Below are 19,229 nucleotides of genomic sequence, written 5' to 3'. Positions count from 1 at the left end.
AGACACGTAGATGAACATGATTGGTTGGGGAAGAGTGAACATGGCTTTTGTAAAGGGAAATCATGCCTCACCAATCTATTAGAATTCTTTGAGGGGGGGGTCAACAAACATGTGGACAAGGATGATCCAGGAGATATAGTATACTTGGACTTTCAGACCGCCTTTGACAAGGTCCCTCATCAAAGGCTCTTAAGCAAAGTAAGCAGTCATGGGATGAGAGGGAAGGTCCTTTCATTGATCAGTAATTGGTTAAAGGACAGGAAACAAAGGGTAGGAATAAATGGTCAGTTTTCAGAATGGTGAGAGGTAAATAGTGGTGTCTCCCAGGGATCTGTACCGGGACCAGTGTTCAAGACATTCATAAATGATCAGGAAAAAGGGGTAAACAGTGAGGTGGCAAAATTAGCAGATGATACAAAATTACTCAAGATAGTTAAGTCCAAAGCAGACTGCAAAGAATTACAAAGGGATCTCACAAAACTGAGTGACTAGGCAACAAAATGGCAGATGAAATTCAGTGTTGATAAATACAAAGTAATGCACACTGGAAAACATAATCCAGAGCTAAACGAGCTGTTCCAACTCAAGAAGGAGATCTTGGAGTCATTGTGGATAGTTCTCTGAAAACATCTGCTCAACATGCAGTAGCAGTCAAAAAAGCTAACAGGATATGAGGAACCCTTTGGAAAAGAACAGATAATAAGACAGAAAATGTGTCACTATATTAATCCATGGTACGCCCACGTCTTGAAAACTGCATGCAGTTCTGGTTGCCTCATCTCAAAAAAGATATAATAGAATTGGAAAAGATACTGAGAAGGACAACAAAAATTATTGAGGGTCTGAAACAGCTTCCATGTGAGGAGAGATTCAAAATGCTGGGACTTTTCAGCTTGGAAAGGAGATGACTAAGATGGAATATGATAGAGGTCTGTAAAATTGTGAATGGTGTGGAGAAAGTGAATAAGGAAATGTTATTCACCCCTTTACATAACACAAGAACCAGGGGTCTCCCAATGAAATTAATTGGCAGCAGGTTTAAAACAAACAAAAGGATGTACTTCTTCACACAACACAGAGTCAACCTGGTGAACTCATTGCCAGAGGATGTTGTGAAGATCAAAAATATAATGGGGTTCAAAAAAGAACTAGAAAAGTTCATGGAGGATAGGTCCTTCAATGGCTATTAGCCAAGATAGGGATGCAGCCCCATGCTCTGGGTGTCCCTAGCCTCTGACTGCCAGAAGCTGGGAGTTGATCACTAGATGATTGCCTGTTCTGTCCATTCCTTCTGAAGCACCTGGCAGTGACCACTGTCAGAAGACAGGATACTGGGCTAGATGGATCACTGGTCTGACCCAGTGTGGCCGTTCTTCTGTTTATATTAAGGCCATTTGTCAGGCAAATCGAACCTTCTAGCTAAACTTGGTTGCATTTTCTCTCAGAACTTGTCAACGTTGCACAATGGCAGCACAATGCAACTTCACATCCTGTGAGTGATAGCACATCACACAGCTACTAGACCTGCAGATTGACCTTGAATTAAGTACCTTATGATCTCAGACATTTTTGGTATGTGTTGGAGATCATGACCAAAAAGACCAGAAAGTATAGCTATGGCTAGCATATGAAGTTTTTTGATTGTTTTAGGAAATAGCTTGGAGGAAGAAAATTAAATGTGTCTTCTCTCTCTCTTTGCTAAAGAGAAAAAAGTAAATAGAAAATGGTTCTTTCCAATGACAGTTTTAGCTAAAATAATGGGGTTAATTATTAAACCTTTTACTTAGTTGCTCATTTTTTCTGCTGATGCTTTAATCCTGGGTCACAGAAAGTTTAAGACTGCTTTACTGTGGTGACTTTTTTCTTTTTGCCACAAGTTTTCCAGTCTGAAAGGATGTTAGGGGTTTTGCTGCTTGCTTTCTCCTTGGTTACCATTGCTCATTCTGACTTCTGCAGGCCAGGTAAGTTTTGCAATTGAGCCTCATCCTTTATCAGTTAAATGTCTCAACTTGGTGAACACTTTCAAAGCTGGCCACTTAGACTTATTAGACTGTAACACTTCTGTATAGAGTTTGAGGGTGTATACTCTGAGCCTTCGCCTCTTTTGTGAGTTTGTGAATAGGTTGCTAAAGCCAACCTTATTCTATTTTGCGAAGAGATCATGGTTAAAATCACATTGAGAATCCACGGTGTCCAGGCTTGTTCACACTAATAACGTTGAGGTCTCCTAATCATGTAATAAGATACATTTAGAAGCTTTTATGCTCTTATCTGTAATACAGTTGGAAAAGTAAATAATTTAAAAACCAATTTTCCAAGATTATTTTTCTGTTTATTGCTTTCTTTTTCTTTGTCTCAGATGCACAGAATGCTTTCAAAGTACGGATTAGTATCAAAACAGCTTTGGGAGATAATGCAGTAAGTAGAGTATCTTCATGTATTCTTTCTGACTGAATAACTGACTAAGTAGAGCTAATTTAAACGGTAAAATCTCTGAGCGGACAATTTGCACTGATGTCCTCACTGTAATAAACTACCCATCAAGTCATAATTCTTGAGGTTAGGATAGCATTTGTCTAAAACAAACGTCCTTTAACAGTAAGTATAAAGCATACTTCTTCATAAAGAGAATGTTCCATGTACATTATTTCAGAAAGCACTTTGAGATATTGTACCTTCAGTATGAAAAGTGCTATGTAAATACAAATTCTGTCTCTCCTAGTTTGGCTAAAGCTGCTCTGCTTGAGAATGCTAAATGTAAAGGCAAGCAAGTTTTGGCAGATAAGCAGGAAAAGACTTACATCTTCTTTAGTTTTTATTTTATTTCAGACTTCAGATCAGTGAACAGAACCCATCAATTCATCCCCAGTTTCAAATACTTACAGTATATCTCCTGTATGTTACAGGGTTCAACATTGAATTAGATATGAAATGTCTTGAACTTTTCTTTATTGGAAGACAAGAACCCAGTTATGCTAGAAGCCTGGGATATAAACTGCCACAGTAACATGTTGTAAGAGGTATTTGTTTCAGATATGCAAGCTCTTTTTATGGCACAGGAAACTATTCCCAAATAAAACTGAAATGTGAAATAATTTAAATCTACGTGAGCAGGGACTTGATTGTGATAGAAAGTGCAACAGCCAGAACAAATAGGGAATAGATTCTCAGGATATATGTTAAAGTATTTGTCTTTGAAAATCAATATTTAAATCAGCTTTCCTTGGCTAAGAAACTTTAATAAAAACAGATTAAATTGGATTGTTTTAAAAATATATTTAAAATAACATAATCCTGCAACAGAAAATATGATGAAATTGTACCTGACACTCACCTTGATTACAACTGTTTCCATTCTGAGCAAAGAATGAAAATGACAGTTCACAGTGTTTTCTCCCTTAAGAATAACATCATCTCTCTGACTGTAGTCAAATAAATATTTTTTCAGTTACATCACTCTTTACTGTTTTACTAAATTCTGCATCATAAAGCACCTAAGACCTGAAGCAGTAGCCCAAAAAGATACCCCTTATTTTGGGTTTTGTTATAATAAAGTACTCCTCTAGTTGTTTTACGCAGAATAAATTGTAGCTTATTTCTCACAGTATGAGAGGTTTGAATAAAGCTAAGACCTGCAACAATCTGATTTAGGATAGTTTTTACATCAACAACCTTTTTAGAATAGTTTGTTGACACACAGAAGTATCAACAGATGGTCAATAATTTCTTCTCTAGATGCACAACGAATGGTTACCTTTTTACAGTACTTCTAATGCCATCTGCAGATAAATTACATTCAAATATTTATAAATATACTCTAAAATTAATTCAGTCTTAATAATTTGGGGCACAATGCTATCTTTCCAGTTTTAACATGGAGGAGAGATAGTACAATCACATAAATTTCAGATGGAAAATACTTAGTTTCCTATTGCATCATTGATTAGATGCTCTGCTACTTAAATCTCTTTTATTCATTTCCAAATGAATGTGCAATATACAGTGATACAAGACTATAAGCAGTACTGGCATTTTAAATCTTGGATGGTAGGATCACCCATAAAGGTGTATATATCCAGGGGTTTAGCATATAGGTCTGTAGAGCTAACAAATAATAGCGAATAATGTAATCAATGATTTTTGCCTATTTTGTAATGGTAGCAAAGACAGACACCATTGTCATAAATATAAAGGGAAGGGTAAACCCCTTTGAAATCCCTCCTGGCCAGGGGAAAGCTCCTCTCACCTGTAAAGGGTTAAGAAGCTAAAGGTAACCTCGCTGGCACCTGACCAAAATGACCAATGAGGAGACAAGATACTTTCAAAAGCTGGGAGGAGGGAGAGAAACAAAGGGTCTGTGTCTGTCTATATGCTGGTTTCTGCCAGGGATAGACCAGGAATGGAGCCTTAGAACTTTTAGTAAGTAATCTAGCTAGGTATGTGTTAGATTATGATTTCTTTAAATGGCTGAGAAAAGAATTGTGCTGAATAGAATAACTATTTCTGTCTGTGTATCTTTTTTGTAACTTAAGGTTTTGCCTAGAGGGGTTCTCTATGTTTTTGAATCTAATTACCCTGTAAGATATCTACCATCCTGATTTTACAGGGGGGATTTCTTTATTTCTATTTACTTCTATTTTTTATTAAAAGTCTTCTTGTAAAAAACTGAATGCTTTTTCATTGTTCTCAGATCCAAGGGTTTGGGTCTGTGGTCACCTATGCAAATTGGTGAGGCTTTTTATCCAACATTTCCCAGGAAAGGGGGGGTGCAAGTGTTGGGAGGATTGTTCATTGTTCTTAAGATCCAAGGGTCTGGGTCTGTAGTCACCTAGGCAAATTGGTGAGGCTTTTTACCAAACCTTGTCCAGGAAGTGGGGTGCAAGGTTTTGGGAAGTATTTTGGGGGGAAGGACGCGTCCAAACAGCTCTTCCCCAGTAACCAGTATTAGTTTGGTGGTGGTAGCGGCCAGTCCAAGGACAACGGGTGGAATATTTTGTACCTTGGGGAAGTTTTGACCTAAGCTGGTAAAGATAAGCTTAGGAGGTTTTTCATGCAGGTCCCCACATCTGTACCCTAGAGTTCAGAGTGGGGGAGGAACCTTGACATGGTGGCATAGTGGTGGGATTAACCTGAAATCATTTTGAGATCCAGTTGAGATTTTTTGAACTAGAAATACAGATTTTAAAAAGGAATTTTTTTTTCCTGTGGAAAGGAAGTCCAGAAAGCAGCTTTGAAACTGAAAGCAGCTTGGTTTTCTCTGCTTTGTGGCCAAGCAGAGACAAAAGGGGATTATCTTGTGAATTGCAGGTTTCTTTGCCTGGAGGCAGGGTACTTAACTCCTGCAGGGAAATTCACAGTCTTCCAACCCAGAGGTTTTTTTTTTTCTTTTCTTCCTAAAAGTAAATAGGGGGTGTGTGTTCTACCCATTTGCTTTTTCTTTGGGCTGGGTAAGCAGGTTTCCAAGTAGTTGGAGGTTTTTTGCTTTAATTTGGGCCCAGAGCAGAGACAAGGGAATTGTCTTTTTCTGTAGGCTGACAGTCACTATCAGAGAATAGGTATTCTATTCCAGCACAGCAAAATTTTACAGCCACGTTTTGTTTGTTTATTTCTAAACCTCGGGTGTAAAGTTAGTTAAAAACAGAGAGGTTAGAATGACCAAATCCTCAGCTCGACTACAGCTGGAATTACCCAAATTTCAGGCTGAGGAAAAACAAAGGGAACATGAAAGACAGATAGAACTCATGCGGCTGGAGAAGGAGGTACAGGAGGCTGCCCACAAGAGGGAAATGGAGGCAAGGAAGCATGTGGAGGAGGAGAAGGAAAAAGAGAGGAAGCATGTGGAGGAGGTGGAGAGGACAAAGGCCCAGCAGAATATACCAACAAACCCTAGCAATCCTTCTCCAGGTACCACTTCCCATCCCAGAAAGTTCCCCACCTACAAGGCAGGTGATGATACTGAGGCCTTCTTAGAACACTTCGAAAGGGCCTGCCTTGGGTACAACATCTCTACTGACCAATACATGGTAGAGCTGAGGCCGCAGCTCAGTGGACCCTTAGCTGAGGTGGCAGCTGAAATGCCTAAAGAACACATGAACAAGTATGAACTGTTTAAATCCAAGGCGAGAGTCAGAATGGGGATAACACCCGAGCAGTCTCGTCGGAGGTTCAGAGCCCTAAGGTGGAAACCAGACATGTCATTTACCCGACATGCCTACCACATTGTGAAACATTGGGATGCCTGGATATCAGGAGCAAGTGTTGAATCTCCAGTAAATTTGCCCTTCCTAATGCAAATGGAACAATTCTTAGAGGGTGTTCCTGAGGAAATAGAAAGATACATCCTAGACGGGAAGCCCAAAACTGTAATCGAGGCAGGAGAGATTGGAGCCAGATGGGTGGAGGTGGCAGAGAAGAAGAAAACTGGTCGCAGTTGGAGCGGAGACCAGAAGGGACCACCCCAGACCACACCCTATTACCGGGGGCCGCCCAAAGCCCCACCTACCTCCCAAAGAACCCTCCAGACCCCTTATCATCCCACCACCCCGTTCTCCAGCAACCCACCTCGCCCCAGTGACCCGTCAGCTGGACGATGTTTTAAATGTAACGAGCTGGGGCATGTAAAGGCCAACTGCCCCAAGAACCCCAACAGATTACAGTTCATTGCACCGGAATCACACCAGAGGTCCACAGGCCCAGATACCTCCCAGATACCCTTGGAGCGGAGGGAAACTGTGAGTGTGGGCGGGAAGAAGGTCACCGCGTGGAGGGACACCAGAGCACAAGTGTCAGCTATCCATGCTTCCTTAGTGGACCCCAATTTAATCGACCCAGAGATCCAAGTGACGATTCAACCCTTCAAGTCCAACTCTTTCAATTTGCCTACAGCCAAGTTGCCTATCCAGTACAAGGGCTGGTCAGGAATGTGGACTTTTGCAGTCTATGATGATTATCCCATCCCCATGCTGTTGGGGGAAGACTTGGCCAATCATGTGAAACAGGCCAAGAGGGTGGGAACAGTCACCCGCAGCCAGGCTAAACAAGCTGTGAGGCCTAGCTCTGTTCCGGAAACTTCTATCAGGACCCAGTCAGAGGTGATGGACCCGGACCCCAGGCCAATGTCTGCAACAGCAGTAGTGGATCCAGTCCCAGAGACCCAGACGGAACCAGTCCCAGAACCGGAACCAGCCAAACGACCAACACTAGACCCCGTGCCAGCACTGAATCCAGTACTTGCAACCTCAACACCAGAGGGCCCCACTGAACCTGAACTGGCAGCAGCCGATAACCCTACACAAGAGGCTCAGCCGGAGCCTGAATCCCAACACAGTGCACCAGCGGAGAGCGGTTCACAGTCAACAGAAACAGCTCCATCCCCTATATCGCTTCCAGAGGGAACAAGCCTATGTCCCCAATCCAATGAGGAACTGATGTCTCCAGCATCAAGGGAACAGTTCCAGACCGAACAGGAAGCAGATGAAAGCCTCCAGAGAGCTTGGACGGCGGCACGGAGCAACCCACCGCCTCTCAGCTCTTCTAATCGATCCAGGTTTGTTGTAGAAAGAGGACTTTTATACAAGGAAACTCTTTCTGGTGGACACCAGGAAGACTGGCATCCTCAGAGACAGTTGGTAGTTCCAACTAAATACCGGGCCAAGCTCTTGAGCTTAGCCCATGATCACCCTAGTGGCCATGCTGGGGTGAACAGGACCAAAGACCATTTGGGGGGGTCATTCCACTGGGAGGGAATGGGCAAGGATGTTTCTACCTATGTCCAGTCTTGTGAGGTGTGCCAAAGAGTGGGAAAACCCCAAGACCAGGCCAAAGCCCCTCTCCAGCCACTCCCCATCATTGAAGTTCCATTTCAGCGAGTAGCTGTGGATATTCTGGGTCCTTTTCCGAAAAAGACACCCAGAGGAAAGCAGTACATACTGACTTTCATGGATTTTGCCACCCGATGGCCGGAAGCAGTAGCTCTAAGCAACACCAGGGCTAAAAGTGTGTGCCAGGCACTAGCAGACATTTTTTGCCAGGGTAGGTTGGCCCTCCGACATCCTCACAGATGCAGGGACTAATTTCCTGGCAGGAACTATGAAAAACCTTTGGGAAGCTCATGGGGTAAATCACTTGGTTGCCACTCCTTACCACCATCAAACAAATGGCATGGTGGAGAAGTTTAATGGAACTTTGGAGGCCATGATATGTAAATTCGTAAATGAGCACTCCAATGATTGGGACCTAGTGTTGCAGCAGTTGCTCTTTGCCTACAGAGCTGTACCACATCCCAGTTTAGGGTTTTCCCCATTTGAACTTGTATATGGCCGTGAGGTTAAGGGGCCATTGCAGTTGGTAAAGCAGCAATGGGAGGGATTTACACCGTCTCCAGGAACTAACATTCTGGACTTTGTAACCAACCTACAAAACACCCTCCGAACCTCTTTAGCTCTTGCTAGAGAAAACTTACAGGATGCTCAAAAAGAGCAAAAAGCCTGGTATGATAAACATGCCAGAGAGCGTTCCTTCAAAGTAGGAGACCAGGTCATGGTCTTAAAGGCGCTCCAGGCCCATAAAATGGAAGCATCGTGGGAAGGGCCATTCATGGTCCAGGAGCGCCTGGGAGCTGTTAATTATCTCATAGCATTCCCCACCTCCAACCGGAAGCCTAAGGTGTACCATATTAATTCTCTAAAGCCCTTTTATTTCAGAGAATTAAAGGTTTGTCAGTTTACAGCCCAGGGAGGAGACGACGCTGAGTGGCCCAAAGGTATCTACTATGAAGGGAAATGTGCTGGTGGTGTGGAAGAGGTGAACCTCTCCATGACCCTTGGGCGTATGCGGCGACAGCAGATCCAGGAGCTGTGCACTAGCTACGCGCCAACGTTCTCAGCTACCCCAGGACTGACTGAACGGGCATACCACTCCATTGACACAGGTAATGCTCACCCAATTAGGGTTCAACCTTACCGGGTGTCTCCTCAAGCTAAAACTGCTATAGAACGGGAGATCCAGGATATGTTACAGATGGGTGTAATCCGCCCCTCTGAAAGTGCATGGGCATCTCCAGTGGTTCTAGTTCCCAAACCAGATGGGGAAATACGTTTTTGCATGGACTACCATAAGCTAAATGCTGTAACTCGCCCAGACAACTATCCAATGCCACGCACAGATGAACTATTAGAGAAACTGGGACGGGCCCAGTTCATCTCTACCTTGGACTTAACCAAGGGGTACTGGCAGGTACCGCTAGATGAATCTGCCAAGGAAAGGTCAGCCTTCATCACGCATCTCGGGCTGTATGAATTTAATGTACTCCCTTTCGGGCTGCGAAATGCACCCGCCACTTTCCAAAGACTTGTAGATGGTCTCCTAGCGGGATTAGGAGAATATGCAGTCGCCTACCTTGATGACGTGGCCATATTTTCGGATTCCTGGGCAGACCACCTGGAACATCTACAAAAAGTCCTTGAGCGCATAAGGGAGGCAGGACTAACTGTTAAGGCTAAGAAGTGTCAAATAGGCCTAAACAGAGTGACTTACCTTGGACACCAGGTGGGTCAAGGAACTATCAGCCCCCTACAGGCCAAAGTGGATGCTATCCAAAAGTGGCCTGTCCCAAAGTCAAAGACACAGGTTCAATCCTTCTTAGGCTTGGCCGGTTATTACAGACGATTTGTACCACACTACAGCCAAATCGCTGCCCCACTGACAGACCTAACCAAAAAGAAACAGCCAAATGCTGTTCAGTGGACCGAAAAGTGTCAGAAGGCCTTTAACAAGCTTAAAGCGACACTCATGTCTGACCCTGTACTAAGGGCCCCAGACTTTGATAAACCGTTCCTAGTAACCACAGATGCGTCCGAGCGTGGTGTGGGAGCAGTTTTAATGCAGAAAGGACCTGATCAAGAATTCCACCCTGTAGTGTTTCTCAGCAAAAAACTGTCTGAGAGGGAAAGCAACTGGTCAGTCACTGAAAAAGAATGTTACGCCATTGTCTATGCTCTGGAAAAGCTACGCCCATATGTTTGGGGACGGCGTTTCCACCTGCAAACCGACCATGCTGCACTGAAGTGGCTTCACACCGTCAAGGAAACTAACAAAAAACTTCTTCGGTGGAGTTTAGCTCTCCAAGATTTTGATTTTGACATCCAACACATCTCAGGAGCTTCTAACAAAGTGGCTGATGCACTCTCCCGTGAAAGTTTCCCAGAATCAACTGGTTAAAATCGTCCTTGAGATGTGGAAAATATTGTTAGTCTTTATGTACTTGGTAGTATATTTAGAGATGCATGTGTCTTATTAACTCTGTTTTTCCTAGAGCTCCAGGAAGAAATCCCAGCCAGTGTTTCACCCTAGCTGAGATTTGGGGGGCGTGTCATAAATATAAAGGGAAGGGTAAACCCCTTTGAAATCCCTCCTGGCCAGGGGAAAGCTCCTCTCACCTGTAAAGGGTTAAGAAGCTAAAGGTAACCTCGCTGGCACCTGACCAAAATGACCAATGAGGAGACAAGATACTTTCAAAAGCTGGGAGGAGGGAGAGAAACAAAGGGTCTGTGTCTGTCTATATGCTGGTTTCTGCCAGGGATAGACCAGGAATGGAGCCTTAGAACTTTTAGTAAGTAATCTAACTAGGTATGTGTTAGATTATGATTTCTTTAAATGGCTGAGAAAAGAATTGTGCTGAATAGAATAACTATTTCTGTCTGTGTATCTTTTTTGTAACTTAAGGTTTTGCCTAGAGGGGTTCTCTATGTTTTTGAATCTAATTACCCTGTAAGATATCTACCATCCTGATTTTACAGGGGGGATTTCTTTATTTCTATTTACTTCTATTTTTTATTAAAAGTCTTCTTGTAAAAAACTGAATGCTTTTTCATTGTTCTCAGATCCAAGGGTCTGGGTCTGTAGTCACCTAGGCAAATTGGTGAGGCTTTTTACCAAACCTTGTCCAGGAAGTGGGGTGCAAGGTTTTGGAAAGTATTTTGGGGGGAAGGACGCGTCCAAACAGCTCTTCCCCAGTAACCAGTATTAGTTTGGTGGTGGTAGCGGCCAGTCCAAGGACAACGGGTGGAATATTTTGTACCTTGGGGAAGTTTTGACCTAAGCTGGTAAAGATAAGCTTAGGAGGTTTTTCATGCAGGTCCCCACACCTGTACCCTAGAGTTCAGAGTGGGGGAGGAACCTTGACATATAGGTCTGTAGAGCTAACAAATAATAGCGAATAATGTAATCAATGATTTTTGCCTATTTTGTAATGGTAGCAAAGACAGACACCATTCTTTATCATGTTCAAGAATAAGACTGTTAATTCTTTGGTGCAGGGACCGTCATTTACTATGTTTATACAGCACCTCACACAATGGAGCCCGGACCTGGCTGGCCTGTTGGTGTTACTGTAATATACATATGATAATATTGTTACTTCTTTAGTTCAGATCATTATAGGTTATTACTGAGTTTCCTAAATTTTGTTGTCTGGACCAGTGGCTCTTAACCTTTCCAGACTACTATACCCCTTTCAGGGATCTGATTTATCTTGCATACCCCCAAGTTTCACCTCACTTAAAAACTACTTGCTTATAAAATCAGAAATAAAAATAAAAGTGTCACAGCACACTGTCACTGAACAATGGCGGACTTTCTCATTTTTGCCATATAATTAAAAATAAATCCATTGGAATATAAATATTGTACTTACATTTCAGAGTATAGTATATAGAGCAGTATAAACAACTCATTGTATGAAATTGTAGTTTGTACTGACTTCAGTAATGCTTTTTATGTAGCCTGTTTTAAAACTCGGCAAATATCTAGATGAGTTGCTGTTCGCCCTTGGAAAACCTCTCTGTACCCCCAGGTGTACACGTACCTCTGTTTGAAAACCATTGGTCTAGACCATTGGTGATCCCAGAGAGCCTCTGATCACATGGTACTGTATATCCTCTGTATTTCTAGCTACTAAATCACACTAAAGGGGAGCTGAAAATACAATAAATGCTTTACTAATATTTCTTTTCCATGTAAGCAGTTGTTGTAACTGACACACAGATGTTATTTCATCACCAATGGAGGGAATGTGATCACACAGTGAAGGGGAGATGATCTGCAAGATAATCCATTAAAATGGTTTTAACATGATGAAATAATTTGAGAACTCTGGTACTACTCAAATCCTTTTGATGACTGCCAGTCACATAGGTATTTAGAGTGATAGAGTTAAATTAACAGGACCATACTGTCCAGGGTGTAAATAAATACAATACGTGTTAAAGTCAAAGATTGTTATGCCTTCTTAGGTCTAGGGTCAGTTTAACCCACAGAGTCAGACTTCTGAAGCATCACATTGCCTTCTGAATGCTAGATCTGCCTGTATAACTCTGCTACTTACAGAATACAGAAGATGGTATGTGCAATAGCTCTCTGATCAGCACAGAACCTGTAGTTTTAAATATTGCAGTTCTCTTTCACGGATAGTGTGCTATTGATTTCTGAATTGCAAGTGATGTGTTCAGAATCTCTCTTGTACAAAGCAGTGCAATATGTGCATAAATAGTATGTAAACAAGCCAAATTTGTACTCAGCTATTTAAAAATAAATGTATTTGGTAATATGCTGTGCTACGTCTATTACCTATATTAGCATACACTAGAGCTTATATAGTCATCGGTTTTCAAGGCACCTCATGTGGATGTCTTGAGAGCTGGGCACATCGGTATAATGATGAATATAACAGGGATTTTTTCCTCTTGGAGCTGTCCTGAAAAAGAACTATAGTGAGTCATGAGTCAATCAGTAATTCCATGAACAAATAAGAGGAAGATCTTTTCTTTTAGCACTGTGAATAGTGCTGTGTTGTTTGAATGCGGATGTCCTTAAAATGATGAAAAATAGGTTTGTGGTTCTCATCTACATTCAGTGTTCTTTTATACTATATCTTTTATTTTTAAGTCTCAGTCTTTTTGTTGTTGCTGTCTCACATCTTCATCAGTTCTGTAGGAAGAAAGTTTAGGCCTTGGGACAGAGTCCTTTATTCAGACTACCATTCTGTCTTTCTATGTTCTTATGTTGGCATGCATCGCCACTGTATGTTAGCACCATTCTTATTTCCTAGACCAGCGGCTCTCAACCTTTCCAGACTACTGTTTCTTTTTCAGGAGTCTGATTTGTCTTGTGTACCCCCAAGTTTCACCTCACTTAAAAACTACATGCTTACAAAATCAGACATAAAAATACAAAAGGGCACGGCACAGTATTACTGAAAAAATTGCTTACTTTCTCATTTTTACCATATAATTATAAAATCAATTGGAATATAAATATTGTACTTTCATTTCAGTGTATAGTATATAGAGCAGTATAAACAACTCATTGTATGAAATTTTAGTTTGTACTGAGTTCAGTAGTGCTATTCATGTAGGTTGTTATAAAACTAGGCAAATATCTAGATGAGTAGCTGTACCCCCTGGTTGGGAACCACTGTCCTAGATGTTAGCAATGGGCCCAAATGCTAACATTCAGATGTGGATCTGTATTTGAACATTACTTAAGTTCTGAGTTGTTACAGATTCCATGTCCAAGTTCAGCCTTATCTCAAATGGCCTATGTAAGGTCTCCTTATTTGGTGATGAGTAGTTTATACCATAGTTTATATAACCCACCTAGCCCCTGTCTCTTCTCCTGTGTGGATCCCAGGCCCCAAGGGAGGTGAGGATGGTATCATGCATGTGGCTCACATCCTTGTTTATGTGCAGGAGTGAAATCCCTGCACAGAGGTACCCTTCCTCTTCCTGCTCATGTGGCTGTCAGGGTTTAAAAATCAAAATTGGTCATTTTCACTGTTATGTTTGGATCTGTATTATTATTTATGTTTGCACTGAAATTGCCCCCTCAGAAAAACAAACAAACAAACAGTTGCAAGCTGTGCAGCAGAGCTAAGTATCTGCTCTGCTGGGACAATTATAATGTGGATTTTTGAAAAGCTCATTTTATACTGAAAGCTACAAATTAGGTGTAGAAAGCAGTTTCTGACCTCCAATATTATCATTCCAACAAATTGTTAATTTCCAGCAAACTGCTGGAAGAAGGTTAAATCAACCTGTCATAGAAATGGCAATAGATGCAATCCTTGTGGTTGATTAGAATTAAATACAAAAAATAAAAGCCCATTGGACTTGTTGAAGCTGCCTGAAAACCTGAAATTGTGAAAACATTTCTTCATCAGGATAGCAGAGGACTAAACCAAAATAAATGGATGGAGCCTATATTTTGGTGGCATTTGTACTTACTGAAGCAGCCAGAGTGCCTCTCTCTTTTCTCCCTCTCTGTGTGCAGTAATAATCTGCAGTGTATTTGATGCTTTTTGTAACCAGGCTATAATCAGTGCGAAAGTTTCAAGTGCGCTGAATCAGCCTACTCCAAGGGATGTGTGTGGTGAGTGTTGAGATTGTCATTCCCAAGGCATGTCTAGACCAGCAGGACTTGTGTAAGTGTATGGAATCCCAGTAAGGCCTTTTGAAAATACTAGCAGACATGCCCTTAACCATGTTCCGATCCTGCCTCATTGTTCACCACTCTCAACTTGGTATTGCCGGCCCTCAGTGACTGCTTATATTCCTTTTAGAAAATTCCAGAAATGCCCATAGGACCCAAAACACCCTTTCAATGACCAGTCCATGCAAGTTTGTCAGTGTTCTGGCCTCAACCATTAAAACACCCAGTGAGAAGCATTATTATATCATCATAATAGAAGCCACTGACCGATCATACACTGAAGGCAAAGCAGTATTTCCAGAGCAGATTCTGAAAGCTGCCTTTTCAGGGATGTTACGTTCACCACATTGGTCTGCTATTACTCCTATGAAGAACTGTTATCCTGTACGTAGTTGTGAATGAAAATATATATAAGTGTTGTGTCATGCTAGTATATTTCTCTTTCTGCATATAGAAAACCTTGGTGAAATCCTGGCTGCATTGAAGTAAATAGCAAACCTCCAACTACATACCTCCCAACAATCCTAGGTTTCCTGGGATTGTCCTACTTTGACCCCCAAAGCCTCCTGTCATGGATAAAGTGGCTCCTGTCCCAAGGGGCTGGCTGGGCCCAGCTCCCCACTCCGGGCATTGCGACCTGGGTCCTGGCACACGGGGTCACATTGCTGTTCAGGTTCGACCTGCCTCCCTGGTGACGGGCAGCATGGCACCCATCGCAGTGCCACTCAAATTTGGCCTGGCCACTACCCTATTATGGTGAAGGGAGCCAGGTCCAGACCTGTGGGACAGGAGCCGCTGCTGCGGGGTGAGTGCAGGGTGGGCTTGTCCTGCAACTCCCCAGGCCTCCGACCTGCTGGGGGCAGCACTCAACTCCCTCCAGCCACGGCCTTCCACTCCTCAGGGCAGCACCTGACACCCCTCCTGTGGCAGGACCTGTCCAATACCACTGGAAACATTGGGAGGTATGCCATTGAATGTTATGGGGCTAGGATTTCAGCCACTGTATAGGAATGTACTTGTGGTTACTTTGTGGTTGTATCGAAATGTAAAATAACATGCCCAGTGGTTAAAATATGTTTTCCTTTAGCTGAATATCCTAATCTGTCCTAACATTTGCTTTGCTTTAACTTTAATTCTGCAATCATTTCAAAGTGCAGTTATAATCAGCAAATTGACTATATAAAATGACATCTTCTTACCCAAAGTTAATTTTTACTACTTTTTATACCCTTTACCACTATTCAGCCAATACACCCATGGAAGGGTTAGCTGAATTCTTTTCTGTTTGGCACACAATCAATAATTAATAAAGACGGCTCAGATTCACAGCTGGTGTAAGTTGGGCATAGCTCCAGGGAAGTCAGTGGAGGTATGCCGCTTTACACAAGCTGAGAATCTGGCCCTATATTCCAGTTGCAGAATCTTTATAACCAATGTTGATAATTTGTGAACCAAAATAACACAGCTTGACTTTCAGATCTTAGAATAGGTACGCAGAAGTGGGCAGTTAGAGGAAAAAAATCATTGTACTAGCAAACTGAACAAATACAATATGAAGTTATTTAGGAATAATAAACATGGACCCACACAATTTTTTTTTTACAAAGTCATTTTGCGAAGTTTAACTGCACTTTAAGCCTCTTTGTTCTATAGTTTCAATGAACGTTGTTACAATTATTGCTTAATATGGACTCAGAGATAGGAATGTTTTTAGAAGCTTTCAGTTTTTAGCTCTTAGAACATTAATTATGTTAAGTGCAGTTTTCTGTCAGGTGTCAAGACAATGTGTTAAACTCAGCCCTTACATAAGCAGGTGCAACTCCATTCAACTTAATTTAGAATTATACCTACCTGTGCCAAAGATTAATTTGGTAGAATATAACTGGTATATATAGCTTATGTAAGGGCTGAGCTTATGTAAGGGCTGAGTTTTTATATATATATATATATATATATACACACACTTATATTTGGGAAACTGTATATACAGATAGTAATGTATTTATTGTAAAAGAGGTATAGACAATGGTCCTTCGTTTCTATGTCACTATCTAGCCTTGTTCTGTTTTCTCTGAAAGTTGCTACTGTCTGATTACTGTTCACTTGCCTGCATGAAATGAGTTCTTTTCATGATGTACAGATGTCCATATCTTAGAAACCAGCATCACAACTAGCACGTCTTCCCCAAACTTAATGAAGGTGCCTGTGCCCTGTACTGTTCAGACTACCTCTATGAATGACGGTGAAGATTACTCTCTCTGCCTGTTCAGGCCAAGGACTGAATGGGCATGGCGTGTAGACTTCACTTTTGTTCATAGAGGTGATCTGACCAGGATAGGGCCCAGGCACCTTGGTGGAGCTTGGGGAAGCTTCTGTTGGTATTCCTAGTCTTTGATGAAGAGTAAAATTAGATCTCTAGTGCTCTCAGTCTGGCAACTTTCATAAGCATTCAGTCCATTCAGATTTTTGAAAAGTTATAACTTTCTGACAAGCCATTTAAAAATCTTTTGTGCACAACAAACAATATTCAAGAAGTTATTTTCATAGCATTATCAGGGAGGTTTATTTCTTTTTGAATGATGGACTATTTCAGGGTTAGTGCTCCTTATAACCCCCTCCCTGCCAGTACTAGTGCTAGAACTGTTAATTTTCTGTCTTTCTTTACAGTATGCCTGGGATGCAAGTGAAGAATACCTGTTCAAGGCAATGGTGGCTTTTGCAATGAGAAGATATTCCGACAAAGAAACAACTCAGTAAGTGCACACTCAGTCCTCCAATATACCTGTTTACAATATTGCTTATGATGGAACCTATTTTGATATAGAGAAGTTATAAAAATAAACACTGTGTAGAAACAGCATACTGCAATGCTGTTATTTTTTTTTTGCCATCCTGATATGGGCTAGGCGGCTTATAATCTCTTCCCTAAGCAGTGTACAATCTATGGGCCAAATTCTCTGTTGCCGTAAATTAGTTAGTTGGCTTCAGGGGACCTGCACCTATTTAAACTAGCAGAGAATTTGGCTTTAAATGTAATATATGACACCATAAGTGAAGGTTCTGAACAGCCAAGAGTTGAAGGAAGGGGAAAGAAAGGACAAGGGTGGCAGTAATGAGAAATGCAGTGTTATTTCTCAGGTAGGCATGATGATAGAGGCTCGGTTCCCTTTTTTGTCATTGGTTACCTGTGCTCCCCTCTGCATCTCATAGACAAGATGGCAGAAGGGCCAGCATGCAAGAAGACAAGAGTGATCTACAATGGCACACTTATCAGAATTTGGAGGGTTATCTGTCGCTAAGAGTACAACTGCCTAATTACCTTACACTCAATCAGGAAAATGCTTCAGATTTCCCACTTCAGGGCATAAACTGATTACCAGCTAAAGTCAGGAGAAAATCTCCCCCATGTTATTGAGTATTATAACTTCCTCTCAAATTTCTGGTATTGGCTACTGTCATAAGACAGGCTACTAGACTAGATAGGTCTTTGGTCAGTGTCAGTGTGGCAGTTCCTATGTCTTTAATATGCTCACCTCCTCCTTAGAGATGAAAACAATATAAAGATATTTTGGTATCCTGTATTGTTTTGTTTATGAATTTAAATAGAAATGTCTGCAGCTCTAGTACTTTACTGAGACCAGGCTTTAGATTTACTTTTAAGCAAAACTGGCCCTGGCTGGCACTGAGTCTGATGAAGCATTTTCCATATTTGCAAAGAGATTAACTAATCTGAGTCATATGATATTTGATTGCAGCTACAGTACTGAGTTTTAAATAGAACAACCCCATCCATAACTGAGATGTTGGTTCATTACCATTTCATTCTGATTTGTAAGAAGCTGTCCTTTAAGCTAGAGAGCCATATCTGGTATGTACCACCATTGCTTTCCTCAGGTTCCACAGGAACAAGTCAGGTGACAGCATGCTTCTATTATTTTACGTCATTGCAAACAACATGAGTGCTTCTCAGAGAAAATGAGTTGAAGTAAACAAATCATTAAAGGTGACCTGTAAAGCTTTTTCAAGATTGTTCACTTTTTCAGCTTATGATCCATGAAGATTCACTTCTTACTTACTTTAGATAGAAACCCTGTTTTCATAATTTTTTTCTTCAAATTTGTGGCAATTTCACCCACCTGGGGAAAAAACAGGGGAGTTGCTCCATCCCCTGCTGACATCAATGCTACTTGCATGCCATGCTAATAGCAATAGAAATAATAGTAAGTTGACTTGGAAGCAGAAAAATTATTATGCTGATATCAAATGGGCTTAAGTTTTAATATTAACCCAGTTATCTGCCTTGGGAATTTACAAATCCTACTGCTCAAATAGAATAATAGAAGTGTAGCACTGGAAGGGACCTTGAGAGGTCTTCTAGTCCAGTCCTCTGTACTCAAGGCAGGACTAAGTATTATCTAGGTCAGTGGTTCTCCAAGCCGGTCCGCCGCTTGTTCAGGGAAAGCCATTGGCACGCCGGACCGGTTTGTTTACCTGCCGCGTCCGCAAGTTCGGCCGATCACGGCTCCCACTGGCCGCGGTTCACCGCTCCATGCCAATGGGGGCTGCGGGAAGCGGCGCTGGCCAAGGGACGTGCTGGCCACCCTTCCCGCAGCCCTCATTGGCCTGGAGCGGCAAACCACGGTCAGTGGGAGCCACGATCGACCGAACCTGCGGACGCAGCAGGTAAACAAACCGGTCTGGCCCACCAGGGGCTTTCCCTGAACAAGCGGCGGACTGGCTTTGAG

At 42.0% G+C, this 19,229-nt stretch overlaps 1 protein-coding gene across 5 annotated transcripts in view; it reads left to right on the top strand.

The window, feature by feature from the left end:
* ACE2 (angiotensin converting enzyme 2) overlaps nt 1-19,229 on the top strand; it is a 106,284-nt gene that overhangs the window by 20,540 nt on the left and 66,515 nt on the right. For 2 of the 5 annotated variants that reach the window (XM_073355704.1, XM_073355695.1), the window contains exons 1-3: nt 1,849-1,961; nt 2,360-2,418; nt 17,152-17,237. In XM_073355704.1, coding sequence (XP_073211805.1) covers nt 1,895-1,961; nt 2,360-2,418; nt 17,152-17,237 — 212 coding nt within the window. In that variant the 5' untranslated portion in view covers nt 1,849-1,894. Of the gene's footprint in view, nt 1-1,848; nt 1,962-2,359; nt 2,419-17,151; nt 17,238-19,229 lie in introns of those variants that run through there. The other 3 variants (XM_073355720.1, XM_073355714.1, XM_073355735.1) reach the window with 2 other exon arrangements.

The sequence above is a fragment of the Lepidochelys kempii genome, chromosome 1 (assembly GCF_965140265.1).
Source record: "Lepidochelys kempii isolate rLepKem1 chromosome 1, rLepKem1.hap2, whole genome shotgun sequence".
Classification (NCBI taxonomy): Eukaryota; Metazoa; Chordata; order Testudines; family Cheloniidae; genus Lepidochelys; species Lepidochelys kempii.
The sequence above is the reverse complement of the archived record's forward strand: the minus strand, read 5'-3'. Positions and strand labels throughout refer to the sequence as shown.